This window comes from Bos indicus x Bos taurus, chromosome 10, assembly GCF_003369695.1.
Source record: "Bos indicus x Bos taurus breed Angus x Brahman F1 hybrid chromosome 10, Bos_hybrid_MaternalHap_v2.0, whole genome shotgun sequence".
NCBI lineage: Eukaryota > Metazoa > Chordata > Mammalia > Artiodactyla > Bovidae > Bos > Bos indicus x Bos taurus.
This window is the reverse complement of record NC_040085.1, coordinates 17,313,331-17,334,803: the sequence shown is the minus strand read 5'-3', so window position 1 is coordinate 17,334,803 and position 21,473 is coordinate 17,313,331. Positions and strand designations below refer to the sequence as shown.

At 38.9% G+C, this 21,473-nt stretch overlaps 3 gene segments (V, D, J or C); all 3 read left to right on the top strand.

Moving 5' to 3' along the window:
- Positions 1 to 301: 301 nt before the first annotated feature.
- On the top strand, positions 302 to 961 carry LOC113899321. The segment is given in 2 exon segments: positions 302 to 357; positions 544 to 961. Coding segments are annotated over 2 exon segments (474 nt in total).
- A 6,755-nt stretch (positions 962 to 7,716) lies between these two features.
- On the top strand, positions 7,717 to 8,339 carry LOC113899320. The segment is given in 2 exon segments: positions 7,717 to 7,768; positions 7,909 to 8,339. Coding segments are annotated over 2 exon segments (483 nt in total).
- Positions 8,340 to 14,122: 5,783 nt separating this feature from the next.
- On the top strand, positions 14,123 to 15,513 carry LOC113899317. The segment is given in 3 exon segments: positions 14,123 to 14,202; positions 14,418 to 14,839; positions 15,436 to 15,513. Coding segments are annotated over 3 exon segments (576 nt in total).
- The last annotated feature ends 5,960 nt before the right edge of the window (positions 15,514 to 21,473 follow it).

Genomic DNA, 21,473 nt, shown 5'->3' with positions numbered 1-21,473 from the left:
CCTAAGATTTATTTATTAATATATATCAGGAGAAAATACGAACGTCCATTTCACAAGTTCAAAATTATGTGTAAAACATTGAATGTCACCTTTTTCCTCCACTCTCACCCCTCTTTAATCTGTTTTTAGTTCAGTTGAGATGAAAGGGTGGGGCTTCCTGTCACAGAGTGTCAGCTGAGCAGGGTTTGTTGGCTAAGCTGATTGGCTGCAGGAGCTGAAACATCCAGACAAATCATGACACTCACCACCCTGGGTTTGCTATGTATTTTGTGAATGTTTTCCAGCAACAAGGCAAAGAGTCATGAAAAAGCTAGTGGACACTGTACTGGGGCTTTTGTTTGCCCAGGTTTGCTGTGAGTTGGGGCTGCCCCACAGGGGAATCTGAAGGAATGAGCAGCTTCTCTTTTGTTGAAGGAGGGAGAGGAGCTGACAAGTCCTGCAGACTTTCTATCCTTATCATTTATGGGGTTGGGGGTGTACTTTCCGGGTTTTGCAGGAGCTCTGTGACCCTCACCTGTGACTGTTTCTCTCCTTCTCATCAAGTGTGAGAGGGATGGATGTGGTGCAGAGTCCCCCAGCCCTGAGTCTCCAGGAGGGAGCCAGCTCTACTCTGCGGTGTAACTTCTCCACCTTCGCAGACAGTGTGCAGTGGTATCTTCAGAATCCCGCGGGCCGCCTCATCCACCTGTTTTACGTTCCTTCAGGGACAAAGCAAGATGGAAGATTAAACACCACGACAGTCCCTACAGAATGCCGCAGCTCACTGCACATTTCCTCTTTGCAGACCACAGACTCAGGCACTTACTTCTGTGCTGTGCAGCACAGTGCTCCCCAGGCACCTGCAGCCTCTACACAAACCCTCCGCGGGGCTCAGCCCCTCCTCCAGCCACAGTCACACCATGAGGCCACCACAGGGCATTTGCAGTGCTTAACGTTACTCACTTACATCAGTACAGTTTAAACCACAGATACTTTTTGGCCCTACAGATTACGGACTTTAGTCTTTATCTTCCCTTCTCAATCTGTGTCTCCTTCTGCACTAGAAACTTCTAACTGGGAACCATCAGAGTAGTTGATAAGAGGATAGAATTAAAATAAATATTTAACCACATCTTCCCAGGTGGCTCAGTGATAAAGAATCTACTTACCGATGCAGGAGACGCAGGAGACATGGGTTTGATCCCTGGGTGGGGAAGATCCTCTGGAGGAGGAAATGGTAACCCATTCCAGTATTCTTGGGAAATACTGGGAAATCTCATGGACAGAAGAGCCTGGCAGGCTAACAGTCCATGGGGTCTCAAAGAGTTGAACATGACTGAGTGACAGAGCATTCTTGCTGAACTCAAAAATGTTAAAAAGTGAAAGGAATTAAATGAAATCACTCCAATAAAGATGTTATCCAGCTTCTCCAGAATGTTCACATCTGCCTCACCATGAAGTGTTCCGAGACAACTGCAAATATTTACATGCCATCCTACTACTGTGAAAAGCAAACAAAAAATGTTTGCTCAATGTTTAATATGAACTTGATAAGTTAAAACAAATGAATTCTCTCTCTTATAATTCTGGGTTGAAGAAGTATGAAATCAATTTTACTGGTTACAGTCATGATCTTGGCTGGTTGGTTCCTTCAGAGTCGGACCCGACTGAAGTGACTTAGCAGCAGCAGTAGCAGAGGCTTTAAGGAAGAATCCATTTCCTTGCATTTTTCTAGCTTCTGGAGGTCACTTGGATTCCTTGGGTCATAGCCCTTCCTTGAATCACTGCAACCTCTCACTTCTACCACCTCAGCTCCTTTCTCTTCTGGAGTCAAATACTCTTCTGCTTCCAAGGTGTAGGAAATTAGTAAATAAACAGAAACTCATTTAAATAGAGTTGGGAGACAAGGGGAGCTCTCATACTCTGTGAAGATAACAGGATTAAAGGGTTGAAGAAATATGCCACCTCTTTTCCAGGCAAACACTGAGCCAGTGAAAAACCATGGACTCTGTTCACTCTGTGTGTGTGTGTGTGTGTGTGTGTGTGTGTGTGTGCAGGGGCTTCTCTGTGGAGCACTGTCTCTAGAGTGCATGGGCTCAGTGGTTGCAGCACATGGGCTCTCTAGTTATGGCACATGGGCTTAGTTGCCTGGCGGCTTGTGGGATCTTAGGTCCCTACCAGGAATTGAACCGCATCCCCTGCATTGGAAGGCAGATTCTTAAGCCCTGGACCACCAGGGACATCCCAAAGTAAACATATGTAAATGTCTGTTTACAGTAGCCCTCCCAACTTCCTTTTCTTTTCTCTTGTCCTGTGGGGACTTGCATGAGGCTTGCCATGGTTGCTGACCCCAAATTACAATCCTTTGCTGATCCCAAATAAACTCGTCTTTCTAGAGAAATATCTGGTAGTCTTTTTTTTTTTTTTATGTCAGCAAAGGATGCATGGTTATGTATAGGACCTACCCAGATAATCCGGAATAATTCATATCAAGATCCTTCAACTAATTCCACACCCAAAGTCTACTTTGCCACATTTTAATCTAAAACTTTTAAAATTGAAACATAGTTGACTTACAATACTATATTAGTTTCCGATGTACAGCATAGTCATTTGATATTTTTGATAAATTACATACCATACAAAATTACTTTAAAATATTGATCATATTTCCTTTGGTGTGCATTACAAACTTGCAATTTGTTTATTTTATACCTGAGAGTGTGTGCCTCTTGATTCCTCTCACCTGGTTCGCACCTACACTCCTCTCCCATCAGTGACCACTAGTTGTTTCATTATGTCTATGAGTCTGTTTCTGTTTTGTTATATTTGGTTTTTTTTTTTTCAGATTCCACATGTATGTATTAAAACATACAGTTTACTTGTCTCACTCTGACTTGTTTCAATAAGTATAATACCCTCTGGGTCTATCCATTTGTCCCAAATGGCAAGGTTTTACTTTTTTATGGTAATATCTCACTATTTATATCTATATATTTTTTTAATTTAATTTTATTTAACTTTACAATATTGTATTGGTTTTGCCATATATCAAAATGAATCTGCCACTGTATTGATCTATCTCTCATCTAGATCATCTTTATGCATTTGTCTATGATACAAATGAACACTGAGATGTCTTCAAGATCTTGACTATTGTAAATAATGTTTCTGTGAGCAATGGGGTGCCTATCTATTTTTGAACTAGCTCTTTTGTTCTCTTTGGACAAATACCCAGGAGTGGAAGTTCTGGATCATGTAGTAGTTCTAGTTTTAATTTTTGTAAAAAAATTGTCAGTCAGTTTGCTGTTATCTTTCCCACCACAGCCACCAAAACTGGATAGGATCCCAGTGGCTATCTCTCCCCCTCAAAGGTTCTGCCTCCTTTCTGAGCATCTGAGGAAGGATAAGACTCCAGGTCGCAGGCATCATTCCACTTTTAATCTAGGGAGGGCAGAGCGGGAGAATCTCCATACTGCTTTCCACAGAGGCTGCCAACTTATATTACTACCAGCAGTGCACAAAGATTCCCTGTTCTCCACATCCTCACCAACCCTTGTTATTTCTTGCCTTTTTGATGACAGCCCTAGTAAAGTGATTTGCTCATTTGTTGTTCTGATTTGCACTTTACTGATGACTAAAGACATTGAGCATCTTTTCATGTGCCTGTTGGCCATCTGTATACCTTTTTTGGTAAAATGCCTATACAGGTCCTCTGCCTAATTTAAAATAAGATTATGTATTTGATATTAAATGTACAAGTTCTTTATATATTTTGGATATTAAATCCTTGTCAACATGTTGTTTGCAAATATCTTTTCCCTTTCAGATTTCCTTTTCTTTGTGTTAATGGTTTTCTTCTCTGTGCAAGAGTTTAGTTTGATTAGAAAAAAAAAATATTATAAAGATGAATGTCACAAAGCATACTGTCTATATTTTCTTTTAGGAGTTTTATGATTTCAGCTCTTACATTTTAGTCTTTAAAACATTTTGAGTTATTTTTATTCATGCTGTGAGAAAAATTCCTAGTTTCATTCTTTTATATGTAGCTGTTCAGTTTGCTCAAAACCTACTTATTGAAGAATCTCTCTTTGCCCCCACTGTGTATTCTTGCCCCTTTTGTCATAGATTGATTGATCATAGGTGCATGGGTTTATTTTGGTTCTATTTTGTCCCATTTATCTTTGTCTGTTTTTGTGCCAGTACCATACAATTTTGGATTACTATGACTGTGTAGCATATTTTCATATCAGAGAGTGTAGTATTTTCAACTTTGCTCTTTTTTCTCAAAATTGCTTTGGCTGTTGAGGTCTTCTATAGTTCCATACAAATTTTAGGATTATTTTTTCTAATTCTATGAAAAATATCATGGGTAATTTGATGAGGATTGCATTGAATCTGTAGATTGCTTTGGGTGTATGGATATTTTAGCAATATTAACTCTTCCAGTCCATGAACATGAGATATCTTTCTATTTATTTGTATTGTCTTAAATCATTTTTATCAATTCTTAAAGTTCTCAAAGTACAGGTCTTTCAATTCCTTTGTTGAAATTATTGCTAATTATTTTATTCTCTTAGATTCAATTGTAAATTGGATGTTTTCTTAAATTCTTTTTCTTATAATTCATTATTAGTATATAGAAATGCAAAAGATTTCTATATATTAATTTCATACTCTGCAACTTTACTGAGCTTTACTTTCATTTATTTATCCTAATAGCTTTTTGATAGTACCTTACAATTTTCTATACACAACATCATGTCATTTGCAAATAGTGGCAGTTTCTTTCTTCAAATTTGGATGCCTTTTCTTTCTTTTTCATATCTGATTGCTATGGCTAGGACTTCCAGTATTATGTTAAAGAAAAGTGGTGAGATTTGCAGACTTGTCTTGTTTAAGTTCTTAGAGAAAAAGCTTTCATTTTTTAAAACAATTGATTGTGATGTTAGCTGTTGGTTTGTCATAAATAACCTTCACTATTTTGAAGTACATTTTCCCCATATCAAGTTTATTGAGAGCTTTTATCATGAGTGGATATTGACTTTTGTCAAATGCTTTTTCTGCATCTGCTGAAGTAACTATGTGGTTTTTATCTTTCATTCTGTTGTTGCGGTGTATCACATTGATTTATCTGAGGATACTGAATCATCCTTGCATGCCTGGAATAAATCCTAGATAATCATGATGTATGATTACAAAGTGTCTTTTTAGAATAGTTCTAGTTCACTTGCTTATTGTTTCATTCTGTTGGGGTCTTAAATATTTCTGCACAGTTGCTGTCTCAATAATAGATTCAATAAATAATGCAAAAACAAAAACAAGCTGAACTCACGTCATCAGTGTGCAAACAAAAAATAAAAAGACAGCAGTATTAAGTGTGTATTAAGCAGTATTAATTTAGAATCTATTTAAAGACATGATCTCTTCAGTATAAAGGGCTCTCTTGATTTGATGTTGCCATTACAGGAAGAAAGACAGCTCCTTACAGTGACTCAGTCTGAGGGTCAATATTTCAAAAAAGCAAAATCTCCTTCTGTCTCAAGAAATCACTGGTTCAAGATGAAGACTTGCTTACTTATTTCAGTGCTCTGATTGATGTTCATAGGTGATGAACATGAATTTTTAAGAAGCTATATACATCTTTTTCTGGGTAACTTCTTTCTATGGCCACAAAGGGGCAATGCTGCTTCGGAGATTACTGTAATGCTTGTCCCACAAACACATATTCTTCAAATAGCCATAAAGGATCCTTTAAAAACCTACTAAATTATTATCTCCTATTATGGTTCCATTTACATCTATCAATCATGTATGAATGTATGTATGATTCTATCTATTCATCCCTCTACCTAGGTAGTATCTATATGTATTGTAGTCTAATAGTTGGAAAATATGGGTTTGAAAATCAACACTTCTCTTAATGATACATGTTGTCCTCAAGGATATGGCCACATTTAGCTTCTCTAATATAAATATATACCACACTTAGTTAATCTGTGCCTAGAGTTCATGTCCTCCATCTTTATGGGAAATGTAGTAGTGGTGTAAGTTCCAGTTCAAGTATCGCCTCCATTAAAACTGTTATCTGGCTGAGTTAAGAGGCAGAGTTTATTACTTTTTTCTTTGTCATATCTTAGAGATACACATTTCTCCTTAGTAGCTTTTACCTGATTGTACTTGAGTCTTGGGCCTCAGTTGACTGAAGATGGGAACTGTCTCTTTCCTTCTTGAGATCCAAGTATTGAATATTAAGTAGCCACTTAGCTGCTGCTGCTGCTGCTGCTAAGTCATTTCAGTCATGTCCGACTCTTCGCGACCCCATGGACTGCAGCCTCCAGGCGCCTCCGCCCATGGGATTTTCCAGGCAAGAGTACTGGAGTGGGGTGCCATTACCTTCTCTGAGTCACTTAGCAGCACTCACTAAATATATATTCAGATGCATTCATGAATGAATAAATTAAAAAGAAAACATCAGAAGTCTAACAAACAATAAAAGTTCCCCTTAGAATGATGGGGTAGATGGGATTAGACTGAGGAATGAGAACTTTTATTATTTCTCCTGTTGGACTATAATGATATTTTCTTTGATTGAATTTGAGATGACATCAAATACAGAGACAAAATTCTGGGCTTCAAAAACATGTGCTCCTTATTTATTTTAACTTTACAAATAGATGGGGAAACAGTGGAAACAGTGTCAGACTTTATTTTTTGGGGCTCCACAATCACTGCAGATGGTGACTGCAGCCATGAAATTAAAAGATGCTTACTCCTTGGAAGAAAAGTTATGACCAACCTAGACAGAATTTTAAAAATCAGAGACATTACTTTGCCAACAAAGGTCCATCTAGCCAAGGCTATGATTTTTTCAGTAGTTATGTATGGATGTGAGAGTTGGACTATAAAGAAAGCTGAGTACCCAAGAATTGATGCTTTTGAACTGTGGTGTTGGAGAAGACTCTTGAGAGTCCCTTAGACTTCAAGGAGATCCAACCAGTCCATTCTAAAGGAAATCAGTCCTGAATATTCATTGGAAGGACTGATGTTGAAGCTGAAACTCCAGTACTTTGGTCACCTGATGCAAAGAACTGATTCATTTGATGCTGGGAAAGACGGAAGGCAGGAGGAAAAGGAGACAACAGAGGATGAGGTGGTTGGATGGTATCACTGACTCAATGGACATGAGTTTGAGTGAACTCCAGAAGTTGGTGATGGACAGGGAGGACTGGTGTGCTGCAGTCCATGGGGTTGCAATGAGATGGAGATGACTGAGTGACTGAACTGATATCTTCAATAAACTTTAATTTGTATTTGTAATTAAAAAAAAGAGAAATGCTCATCTTGTGATTTCATGGGAGCCCCTCTCTTCTCCATTGTAAAATAATGTCATCCCTGTTAAGATATCAAGTTGTCCTGCTACATGATTTTTAACCTTCTTGGAAATGTGAAGGAAAAGAAGATGAGGAATAGAGGAGAGAAATTCTAAACTAATCATATTCCATGTGTAAGGAGGGGATTTCTGCTTTTCAATGAAAGTAATTTTGAGCAAGTTTAAGATAGAGAAAATTGAGAAGTGCTTGCTTTGAAAAAAATAGCTTTAGTTGAAAGTACTTGTGAGAAGGTGGGGCCTCTTGAAAGAATTAAAGCTCATGTGAATCTTAAGTCAGAGTTCTAGCTGGCTGAGTAGACCAGAAGAAGAACCTGAGCTGTCATTGAACTTTGGTGCCGGGAACAATGAACAAGATATTGGAAGCATCATTCTTAATTCTGTGTCTTCAAGTAGACTGTGAGTTATGATGGAGAAACCCTAGGATATCTCATAATTTGAGGGAATGAGAAAATTGGAGTATGGACAAATTCATGCAGATATAAACTTTAAGAAGGAAATATCAGTTTGTGGACCTAATGACTTTTTATCTCTTTAAGCAGGGGTGAGTGGACAACAGAAGGAAAAAAGTGACCAAGAGCAGGTGAAACAGAGCCCTCAACCTTCGACAGTCCAGGAAGGAGAGATTTCCATTCTGAGCTGTAGTTATGAGAAGAGTGCATTTGACTACTTCCCATGGTACTGGCAATATCCTGGTAAAGGCCCTGCATTCTTCATAGCCATACGTTCAGTTGTGAATGAAATGAAGGATGGAAGACTCACAGTTTTCCTCAATAAGAGTACCAAACAGCTCTCATTGCACATCGCAACTTCCCAGCCTGGATACTCAGCCACCTACTTCTGTGCAGCAAGTACACAGAGCTCCCCAGACACCTGCAGCCTGTACCCAAACCTGCAGCTGAGGCTCCAGACACACCCTGAAGTGCAGGTGAAATATTCACACAGACATATACAGTTTGTTTGTGCATAAAAAGTCTTAATATAAGAAAATTGAAATTATACAGAATTTATTCTTTCACCAAAATGGAGTTGATATAGAAAATCAATTGTGTAAATAAATCTCTAAAAACTCCCAAACATTTGGAATTTTGGCACTAAATTTAAAACAACTCATATGCATGTTTAATAAGCAATTACAATGACTATTAAAAAGTATTTGAAAGAAATATAGAGAGAACACAAACATATGTATGAGGCACAGCTAAAATAATACATAGAAGGAAATTTATCTTTTTTAAGTACTTTCTAAAGTGCTGCACCCAATATGCCAGCAAATTTGGAAAACTCAGCAGTGGCCTCAGGACTGGAAAAGGCCAGTTTTCATTCCAATCCCAAAGAAAGGCAATGACAAAGAATGCTCAAACTACCGCACAATTGCACTCATCTCACACGCTCGTAAGGTAATGCTTAAAATTCTCCAAGCCAGGGTTTAGCAGTACATGAAACATGAACTTCCAGATGTTCAAGCTGGTTTTAGAAAAGGCAGAGGAACCAGAGATCAAATTGCCAACATCCACTGGATCATCAAAAAAGCAAGAGAGTTCCAGAAAAACATCTATTTCTGTTTTATTGACTATGCCAAAGCCTTTGACTGTGTAGATCACAATAAACTGTGGAAAATTCTGAAAGAGATGGGAATACCAGACCAACTGACCTGCCTCTTGAGAAACCTGTATGCACGTCAGGAAGCAACAGTTAGAACTGGACATGGAACAACAGACTGGTTCCAAATAGGAAAACGAGTACCTCAAGGCTGTATATTGTCACCCTGCTTATTTAACTTCTATGCAGAGTACATCATGAGAAATGCTGGGCTGGAAGAAGCACAAGCTGGAATCAAGATTGCTGGGACAAATATCAATAACCTCACATATGGAGATGACACCAGCCTTATGGCAGAAAGTGAAGAAGAACTAAAGAGGCTCTTGAAGAAAGTGAAAGAGGAGAGTGAAAAAGTTGGCTTAAAGCTCAACATTCAGAAAACTAAGATCATGGCATCTGGTCCCATCATTTCATAGCAAATAGATGGGGAAACAGTGGAAAGAGTGCTGACCTTATTTTTCTGGGCTCCAAAATCACTGCAGATGGTGATTGTAGTTATGAAATTAAACAACACTTTCTCTTTGGAAGGAAAGTTATGACCAACCTAGACAGCAGATTGAAAAGCAGAGACATTAATTTGCCAACAAAGGTCCGTCTAGTTAAGGCTATGGTTTTTCCAGTGGTCATGTATGAATGTGAGAGTTGGACTACAAAGAAAGCTGAGCACTGAAGAACTGATGCTTTTGAACTGTGGTGTTGGAGAAGACTCTTGAGCATCCCTTGGACTGCAAGGAGGTCCAACCAGTCTATCCAAAGGAGATCAGTCCTGGGTGTTCATTGGAAGGACTGATGGTGAAGCTGAAATTCCAATACTTTGGCCATCTGATGCGAAGAGTTAACCCATTTGGGAAGACCCTGATGCTGGGAAGGATTGAGGGTAGTAGAAGAAGGGGACAACAGAGGATGAGATGGTTGGATGGCATCACTGACTTGAGGGACATGGGTTTGGGTGGACTCTGGGGGTTGGTGATGGACAGGGAGGCCTGGCTTTCTGCGGTTCATGGGGTCGCAAGGGGTCGGACACAACTGAGTGACTGTACTGAACTGAACTGATTACCAAAGAAAAAAGGTTGAAAAAAATTTTCTAACCTTTCAACAAAAGAAGGTAGAAATGGAACAAATAAAACCCAATATAATCTAAAAGAAGGATAAAAATTAAAATTCAGATTGGTGAACTCTAAAGCAAACAATAGAAATAACCATTTAATATAGTTAATTTTATTAATATTATTAATAACATTGATCTATTCCTAGCTCGAATCATCAAGGGAACAATCAATATAATAAAAGAAAACACGAATTATACACATGAGAAAGTCATATGCAGATTCTGCAGTGTGAAAATGGTAATAAAGCAATATTATTAATAAATTTATGCTGCTGGGTAACACTATAGAAGTAGACTCACAAAGGGAGAAAGCTGATTAATAAAATTGATCTGTTTCTAGGTAGAAGTATCAAGGGAAAAAAAGCAAAAGCATAAATTATGAATATAAGGAATGAAAAAGTAAACCATGCTACAGATGCTAAAAGGATAATTAAAAAATCATTGGCAAGTTCATGTCACTGAGTAAGAGTATAGAAGTCAACCCATACAAGTGGGGAAAATTGATTTTTTTTGACAAAGGTGCAAAGACAATTGAACAGAGGACAGTTTTATCAGGAAATGATACTGGGACAATTGGATATTTATACGCAAATAATTGGAACTTGGCCTAAATCTCACATCTTATATAAAACATTGAATTCAGTCTCCAAATGGATCATACATTCAAATGTAAAACTATAAATATTTTAGAAGAAACCATAAGAGAAAATCTTTATAAAGTAGGGTTAGGCAAAAAGATTTTTGACATGACACCAAAAGTACAATCCATGAAAAATATTACATTTCATTAAAATGAAAAACGATTGCTCTGTGAAAGTTACTATTAAGAGAATGAAAAAGACAAGGCACTGAATGGCAGGAAATGTTTGCAGACTATTTTTCCATCAAAAGAGTGGTATTCAGAATATAATGGACTCCTAAACTCAACAGGAAGAAAACAAACAATCCAGTTGCGAAATGAACAAAAGACTAACACAGGCACTTTACCAAAGAGGATATGTAGTAGGGATAAAAGCATATAAATAAGTATATGAACAAATGTTCAACATCAGTAGCAGTTAGGGAATGTAAATTAGAGACACAATGAGATAGCACTCCACAACTGTCATAAAGGGTAAAACTAAAAGTACTGACCATACCAAGTTCTGGCAACGATGCAGAGAAACTGGATCACTCAGGCATTGCTGGTGGGTGAATGGTATAGTCATTCTAGAAGACGGTACATCACTTGCACATAAACTTAAATATCCACTTTCCTTACAACTCAGCCATCACACTTGTGGTACTAATGCTTGAGAAACAAAAAACTTATGTTCATACAAAAATCTGTAGATGAATATTCATGGTAGCTCTATTTGTGATGGCCCTAAACTGGAAACATCATCATTGGGTAAACTGATGAATAAACATATTATTTATAGATCTTCCTCAACTTATGATGGAGTTACATTCTAATAAACCATTGTAAGTTGAAAATATTGTATTAAGGAGAAAAAGCATTTACTACATCTAACCCTCCAAACATCTTATTTTAGCTTTATTAGGCTCAACAGTTACATTAATTTAGAGTTGGGAAAAATCATCTAACACAAAGCTTATTTTATAGTAAAGTATAGAAAAATCTCATGTAATTTATTGACTGCTGAGCTGAGAGTGAAAAACAGAAAGGCTGTATGGGTACAGAAAGGCTGTTTATGCTCCTGATTTTGGGGCTGACTAGAAGCTCAGCTCGGAGAAGGCAATGGCAACCCACTCCAATACTCTTGCCTGGAAAATCCCATGGACAGAGGAGCCTGGTAGGCTGCAGTCCATGGGGTCACTAAGAGTCGGGCACGACTGAGCGACTTCACTTTCACTTTTCACTTTCATGCATTGGAGAAGGAAATGGCAACCCACTCCAGTGTTCTTGCCTGGAGAATCCCAGGGACAGAGGAGCCTAGTGGGCTGCCATCTATGGGGTCGCACAGAGTCAGACATGACTGAAGCGACTTAGCAGCAGCAGAAGCTCAGCTCACTCCCAGCATCACCTGAGAATATCATGCTGCATGGTGCTAGCCCAGGAAAATAGCAAAATTCAAAGTATGCTCTCAACTGAATGCATATGGCTTTCTCACCACCATAAAGTCAATAAGCACAAGTCAAACCATCCTTAGTTGGGAAAAGTCTGTAGTGATTAAAAGGAACAGACTACTGAGACATGCAATAAGCTAGACTGACCTCAAGAGTGTTATGCTGAGTGGAAAAAAGTCTATCTCAGAAGGCTGCTTGATGTATAACACATTGGATAGTATGGTTATCATCCATAATGATCCCATACATAAGGTATAATTCTACTTGCATGACATTCTTAAAAAGAAAACTATAGAAATGAAAAGGAGATCAGTAGTTGCCAGGGGTGATCAGGGATTGCAGGGGTGAGAATGCATGCAAAGGGACAATTTTTAGAGTGATGGAAGTTCTGTATTTTCATTTCTGTGACAGTTACAAGAACCCACATGTGATAAAATTTCATAGAGTTATGCATCAAAAAAGTGCCTGTAAAATCAGAGTAAGTTCTGTGTTTTGATAAAAATTTATCAATATCAATTTCTTTATATTTATATCTGTAGTTATTCTGTTTATATATATATATATATATATATATATTTCACTTTATCATGCTACTGCCTAGGCTGCTGTGGGCATCATGGTCTCTTCTACTTAGTTATAAATAATTGCAAACCAGGGCATCAGCTGCCTGTCAGCACTCCGAGGTGAAATGAGACAGAGGAGTAGACATCTCAACTAAATATACACTTTTATTCCTGCATCACTAGTTATCTTGTCTTAAAATTAAAGGACTGGCACTGTTTTAGAGAACTTGTCTGTACTTTCCTTTCTACTTGTCTATTTGCCTTTGACTATTTTATGTTAATTCTTCCATTAAAACAAAGAAACCAGATAGAAGATTGACAGTTTCATTCTATATGATCCTGTAACAGTATACAGAACTTCAGTCACCAGCTTCTGTGGTATTGACAGGTACTAAGTGTCTGCAGCCTGTAGATACCAAGTTTGGCAGGAGTGCATTATAGCATTGTGTCACAGAAAGATCTGGCATGCTTCTATTGACTTTATTTCACAAAGAGAAAAATAATGAGCCACTAACAAGTGAGACTGAACTCTTTGGGCCAATGACATAGAAAACGTGACGTGAGGACAACTCTAGGACACATGATCTAAGAAGTATGATTCTAGTTTGGGAGGCAGCAGGTCTGAATCCCCTGATCCTTCTCAAAGTCTAATAAGTAAGACTCAATGTCAGCCTTACAGCTGGAAGACTCTGCAAAGTACTTTTGTACAGTCTGGGAACTCACAGTGCTTGAGGTAATGGGAAAAGCTGTACAAAAAATATTTTATTCCTGTTATAATTTCATAAAAGCATAGATATTGGAATAGATTCTGAAAGTCAGAAGGACTGATTTGTTATTGTTTGATCTTGAAGTAACTTATTTACAGGAAAACCTAACTAGAGCCCTAGAACCCAGTAAACAAGAGATATACTATTTGGAGAAGATTGCCTTTCACCAAGAAAGCTGAAGGTCTATGAGCTTCTTAAAAGAGTCATTAGACTCTGGATGGAGGACAGTAGGCATAGGCTAAGTGATGACCAGTAAATAGATTATAAGAAGGGTTCATGGCATATACTAAATTATGTTTTAAATGGGCTGGTAAAGTTATTCTGCTGAATAATTACCAATACATGTCAACTTGTTTATTCTTCTGTTCTGCTCAACTCAAACCTTTCATGAGGATTGTTTTTTTCAGGCCCCTTTCAGATATGCATAGGTCATTAGTGACCAGGTAATTCATGACCAGAGAAAGACAAGTAGACAAAATAAAGGTTTGTGGTGAGTCAGACTTTTTCTCATCTGTGCACAGACCACGTGGTCTATAAACATGACGACTCCTATTTCCTGTTGGGGGGAGTCACACAGGTACTGGGTACTATGTATTTGGGCTGCCCGGCATTCAAAGACACTGAACTCTCAGCTTGAGGCAGAGTTGATGTTCTTTCCTCTTCTAGAGAGCCTCATGCCGCTCTCTCATCTGCTCTGGGTGTTCCTGGCCGTCACCTTCTCTGGTAGGGATGCTTCCAATCATGGGTGTGAGTGTCTGGGGTGAAAGGCCTGCACACAGACATGTGGAGCTTCACAGGGACTTGGGGAGGAAAGGAGGTTTGGGGAAAAGCATATTTATTATGATTTCAATTTGGGTTTTCTTTGGGTGCCAAATTAGCCTAATTCCTACATTATTTTGTTCACTACTTCAGCTCAGTTTTCTGATTTTTTTCCACAGGATCTGGTGTGGCCCAGAAAGTTACTCAAGACCAGCCATACGTAACCAGTCAAATAGGGCAATCTGTCATTCTGAACTGTCGGTATGAAGTAAGTTTGAGTCGGTACACGCACTACCTTTATTGGTACAAGCAGCTTCCCAGTGGAGAGATGACTTTCCTTATTCGTCAGGAATCTTCTGGCCCAAATGCAAGGAACGGCCGCTACTCTGTAAACTTTCAGAAAGCACAGAACTCCATCAGCCTCACCATTTCAGCCTTACAGCTGGAAGACTCTGCAAAGTACTTTTGTGCAGTCTGGGAACTCACAGTGCTTGAAGTAATGAGAAAAGCTGTACAAAAACCCCAGAGCTTAATAAGAGAGAGCTCCCCTGCTGCAGAACCCCAGTTGAAATGCACACCTGCAGACCTCAGACAAGAAATGGTACTCCTGTGGTTGCTTCATCTGTGGTCTAGATTAGAGGATTTAATTTTAAAGAAAAACTCCTTCCATGTCATTTGGAAACAGGTGTCCAGAGTAACTTTCTACTAATACATTCTCGGTCTTGAATTTTTGACTTTCAAACAATCATATGGAACATGCGTTGTCTAAAGTTAAATACTTGCCCCATAATACATCAAACTGGCAGCTTCACCTAAAGACCCTCACATCACAAACATGGGTCTAGTCATAGTTATCTGGAATCACCATGAAAATCATTTCCTTAGTCCTTTCCTCTTAGACTTTGTGTCACTGAAGTTACAGTCAGAAAAGCAGAACCACTAATGGTGTCGAATAGGACATCAGTTATCGAGATTAGAATTCAGGCAATTGCTAGAGCTGGAGGAGTCTATACAAAGCTGTTATCTTTGTATCTGGTGTTGAGGCTGAATTCACTGTTAGCCAGCAAGAGTAACATTTGAGGGAAAGTTGGGTGCAGACAAAAGCATGGATGAACTGTGACTCATAAGGACATACTAGAACCATGAGGATAACAGAACCTGCATAACACACTAAAACTTGTCTCTCACCTCCTTTAGTGTCTCACAAGAACGAGGGACCTTGAGGAGAAGAGTGTCACCTGCTGTTATGCTACATGCATACTTGGCCCAGGATGAACAGAAGATTTGAAGATCTGGTGGGAAGTAGAAGAGTTGTGTGTCATCAATAAGATGATGTAGTTGATCAGCAGCAATGTGTGTGAGTTGCCACAGTGCCTGGAGCCCTGTACCAACCAGCAGAATTTAAAATATGGCTACTTCATGACAAGTACCTTCCAAATAGATTTCTAGATAGTTAGGTTAGGGCAGTACAAAGTTACTGCAACAGCTTAACTATTTAATTGATTTGTTAACTAGGCATCCATCAGTACCTCTTTTAACAACACAACTTTGTCATAAAGTCAACAGGAAAACTATTCTTCCTGCTGATATGATGCAATAATTCAACCAATATAAGTTAACTCCCTCCTGCAAAGATTATACCAAGTTCATTTATCCATTTTTTGGGTGATGTTCTTTCCTCTTCTAGCTGAATCACATTCTTGCATTGAATCCTGTATCTTAATAACTGAGATACAATGAGATATTAGCACATTTTATTGAAGAAGGCAATGGCACCCTACTTCAGTATTCTTGCCTTGAAAATCCCATGGACGGAGGTACCTAGTAGTCTGCAGTCCATGGGGTCGCTAAGGACACGACTGAGCGACTTCACTTTCACTCTTCACTTTCATGCATTGGAGAAGAACATGGCAACCCACTCAGTGTTCTTGCCTGGAGAATCCAGGGACGGGGGAGCCTGGTGGGCTGCCATCTATGGGGTCGCACAGAGTCAGACACAACTGAAGTGATTTAGCAGCAGCAGCAGCACATTTTATGTTACTACAGGCAAGCAAATGAGACAGGGGATTTAAAAATAATTAATGTATACGTATCAATAACCTCAGATATGCAGATGACATCACCATTATGGCAGAAAGTGAAGAAGAACTAAAAAGCCTCTTGAAGGTGAAAGAGGAGAGTGAAAAAGTTGGCTTAAAGCTTTCATTCAGAAAACGAAGATCATGGCATCTGGTCCCATCACTTCCTGGGAAATAGATGGGGAAACAGTGGAAACAGTGTCAGACTTTATTTTGGGGGGCTCCAAAATCACTGCAGATGGTGACTGCAGCCATGAAATTAAAAGACGCTTACTCCTTGGAAGGAAAGTTATGACCAACCTAGATAGCATATTCAAAAGCAGAGACATTACTTTGCCAACAAAGGTCTGTCTAGTCAAGGTTATGGTTTTTCCTGTGGTCATGTATGGATGTGAGAGTTGGACTGTGAAGAAAGCTGAGCACCAAAGAATTGATGCTTTTGAACTGTGATGTTGGAGAAGACTCTTGAGAGTCCCTTGGACTGCAAGGAGATCCAACCAGTTCATTCTGAAGGAGATCAGCCCTGGGATTTCTTTGGAAGGAATGATGCTGAAGCTGAAACTTCAGTACTTTGGCCACCTCATGTGAAGAGTTGACTCATTGGAAAAGACTCTGATGCTGGGAGGGATTGGGGGCAGGAGGAGAAGGGGACGACAGAGGATGAGATGGCTGGATGGCATCACTGACTCAATGGACGTGAGTCTGAGTGAACTCCAGGAGTTGGTGATGGACAGGGAGGCCTGGTGTGCTGCGTTTCATGGGATCACAAAGAGTCAGACATGACTGAGCAACTGAACTGAACTGAACTGAATGTATACGTGAATATATTCATATCAAAATGAAAAAACATTAACATTTTTTTGTTACTGCAAATGACCACATAACTGTAGCTGGTATTTATAACTACTTCTGTTATCCATTCCATAACCTATTTGCTTATATATAGGAAGCACCTCCACTCACTGCTGTATTGAATTCCTATACAACAAGCACCTTATTCAGCAGCAATGTTATGTACAATGCTATAAAGATGAATAAGGAATTCTGCAAGAGGGCCATCATGGTTTTGGCAGAAGTTTGCAAGACATTGAAGAAGAATCCCAGGGTCTATTTAAGTGGAAATAATCTTTCCAATACTCATGGAAGATTGATATATTGTATTCTGGGAAATATCATTTGAATGATACCTGTTTTCTTATCAGAAGCAAAAGCAGTCACCCAAAGAAAGCAGTTCTACAGTTCTTAAAGAAAACAGACAAAACTTTCAAGCTAGCTTCTTATGAACACGAAAGTGTATTTTTAAATAGTCTTTATTAAAAAAATAACTGCCAAGAGGGTAGAAAGTCAATTCCAGACTGGTAGACCATATTTGCAATGGATATTTCTAAAAAAGAACTCAAGTGCAGGATATATGAAAAGCTCATAAATCAAAAAGAAAAGAAAATAGTTAAACAGAATGGAAAAATCTTGGAGATTCAATTTAGAAATATTATATCCAATAGCCAGTAAACATACAAAAATGACCTTGATTTTATTATTCATTAGAGAAATCAAAATAATACCTACCTCCTCTGGGTGTTCCTTTCGTGTCTTTTCTGCATGCTGAGAGTGTCAGTGCATCACTGTAGCTAGTAGATATAACCCTAAAAATATAGAGAAGAGTAATGAGTCTCCAGGAAAATAAGTGATTAAGTATCTTTCTAGAAACTCCCATCACTGACCTGATATGGAGGGGAAAAAAAAGGAGTAGAAGGTTACAGAGCTGGACATTGAAGGAAAGGTAGGTTTTAGTAGAAAAAAGAAAGTTGATATTTATTGTGCTTACTATAATTCAGGCAATGTAGGATGCATTTCAGATTCATTATCTAATTTAAATATCAAAACTCTAATTTTATTGTTCCCAAGTTTTTAATCTGTGAGAAATGCGACATAATTTTTCTAACTGTGATAAGCATCTCTAATTTTTATTGCCAGGCAGTATGTAACATCTTAGAGGGCTTCTAAAGAGAAAGACTTGGACTATGGAGAGGCACTTGACCCCAGGGTGGCTGGATGTCTTAATGGTGGTGACATTTCTGGTTAAAACTGGAAGTTAAAGGGAACCAGAAAAGAAGATGCCAAACCATAGGTACAATTGCCCCAGGATCAGTATATGAGGAAATCATCCACTAACCAGTTAACAGTGCTGAATGCTTTGTTCTTGTTCAGTCGCTCAGTCGTGCCTGACTCTGCGACCCCATGGACTGCAGAATGCCAGGCTTCACTGTCTTGCACTGTTTCCCGGAGCTTACTCAAACTCATGTCTATTGAGTCGGTGATGCCATCCAACCATCTCATCTTCTGTTGTCCTCTTCTCCTCCTGCCTTCAATCTTTCCCAGCATCAGAGTCTTTTTCAATGAGTTGTCTCTTTGCATCAGGTGGCCAAAGTACTGGAGCTTCAGCTTCAGAATCAGTCCTTCCAATGAATATTCAGCTGAATGCTTTAGCAAGTTTCTTATGCAATAGTGTCCTAGGAAGAATAAGTGGCTCAGAGAAAGAAGAGATATTATTACTTAAACACTCTAAACATGTTTCTATATCAAGACCTGTGTCCCTTGCCTTTGCTCTCTCTACTGTAATGCTATTACCCAAAACACCTACATGGTGTATCTCTGAACTTCCCTTACATCTTTACCGGAATGTCACCCTTTGGTGAATGCTTTATCTAAATGTTTCTATTTTCCCTCCTAGAGAATCAGGTTCCAGCACAGTGGATGCAGCAAGCATGAAAGCTGAAGCACTGCCACCTGGTGTCCCACTCAAACACTTTGTGGGGCCTACACCAGCCTCCTTGCTCCCCACAGTGATCATGGGTCAAATTGTGCAGAAGCCCAGTCACCATAGGAGCTGCCATTGCTGAAGAAGTTAGTAAACTTTGGCAATGCAGAAATCAGGAGTGAGGGGATTCAGGAGCACTGGCTGCTTTTTAATCTTTTGCCTGCCAGATGTGAACTTGATTGACTTCAAATGATATATTGAACCTGGAGAGTAATAAGCTACCTTGGACAGAAAGTTTGGAATTGTTGCACAAGGTGGGAGTTTTTTCCTCTGAAAAGTGAATTTTGTCTACTGCTCTGTCTCTCTTGTAATATAGAAATATGATGAGAAGTGGGAGCAGGACTCAATAATGGGAAAAAAACAAACAATCATAGCAAACATGACTTTGTATATTTATTTAATATTATAATATTAGTAATACACCCAATCTCTCAACATAGCACTCTAATGAACAAACTTCCCATTAACAATAAGAACATGATTAGATACTTATGTGCTGTGTTAGCAGAACACAACAACTTAGGTTATATTTCCAGATCTGCCACTCATTAGTTGAGTGATCTTGGGAAAGTGACTTAATAATTTTTATGCTTCAGAATTCTGTTTTACTAGCTGCAGGAATGCCATGGCTGTTGGAAATATACCTAGGTTGTTCTGCATATAGATCCTCAAGTAGATGTGAAATAGAAACAGACTGTTTAATTTTGATAATTAATAGAGATACAGCCATGCCCTTTTAAATAGCCCTATTAGAATAAACATACTGTCTATGGCAGATGGGTACCAGAGTGTAATGAAGTACATACACCTTCAATAAACATCAAGGTCATGTCAGCTTATCTCTTGTATAGCACCCACATCCATTTCCTCATTTCTAAACTCTTTGCTACTCTTCTAATTCAGCCATTTGGTACATCTTTCTTGTATAACTGCAGGGACCTCTTAGGTTTCTTCCTGGCTTTACTCTCAACTCCTTGAATCTAATTTATACATGACCTGGAGTAACAGGCAAATTTGGCCTTGGAATACGGAATGAAGCAGGGCAAAGGCTAATAGAGTTCTGCCAAGAGAACGTACTGGTCATAGCAAAAACCCTCTTCCAACAACACAAGAGAAGACTCTACACATGGATATCACCAGCTGGTTGACACCAAAATCCGATTGACTTTATTATTTGCAGCCAAAGATGGAGAAGCTCTATACAGACAGCAAAAACAAGATCAGGAGCTGACTGTGGCTTGGATCATGAACTCCTTATTGCCAAATTCAGACTGAAATTGAAGAAAGTGGAGAAAACTACTAGACCATTCAGGTACGACCTAAATAGAACCCCTTATGAATATACAGTGGGAGTGAGAAATAGATTTAAGGGACTGGATCTGATAGACAGAGTGCCTGATGAACTATGGATGTAGGTTCGTGACATTGTACAGGAGACAGGGATCAAGACCATCTCCAAGAAAAAGAAAGGCAAGAAAGCAAAATGGCTGTCTGAGGAGGCATTACAAATAGCTGTGAAAAGAAGAGAAGCGAAAAGCAGAGGAGAAAAGGAAAGATATACCCATTTGAATGCAGAGTTCCAAAGAATAGCAAGGAGAGATAAGAGAGCCTTCCTCAGCAATCAATGCAAAGAAATAGAGGAAAACAATAGAATGGGAAAGACTAGAGATCTCTTCAAGAAAACTAGAGATACCAAGGTAACATTTCATGCAAAGATGGGCACATTAAAGGACAGAAATGGTAAGGACCTAATAGAAGCAGAAGATATTAAGAAAAAGTGGTAAGAAGACACAGAAGAACTGTACGAAAAAGATCTTCACGACCCTGATGGTGTGACTACTCACCTAGAGCCAGACATCCTGGAATGTGAAGTCAAGTGGGCCTTAGAATGCATCACTATGAACAAAGCTAGTGGAGGTGATGGAATTCCAGTTGAGCTCTTTCAAATCCTGAAAGATGATGTTGGGAAAGTGCTGCACTCAATATGCCAGCAAATTTGGAAAACTCAGCAGTGGCCACAGGACTGGAAAAGATCAGTTTTCATTCCAATCCCAAATAAAGGCAATGCCAAAGAATGCTCAAACTACCACACAATTGCACTCATCTCACACGCTAGTGAAATAATGCTTAAAATTCTCCAAGCCAGGTTTCAGCAATACGTGAACCGTGAACTTCCAGATGTTCAAGCTGGTTTTAGAAAAGGCAGAGGAACCAGAGATCAAATTGCCAACATCCACTGGATCATCAAAAAAGCAAAAGATTTCCAGAAAAACATCCATTTCTGCTTTATTGACTATGCCAAAGCCTTTGACTGTGTGGATCACAATAATCTGTGGGAA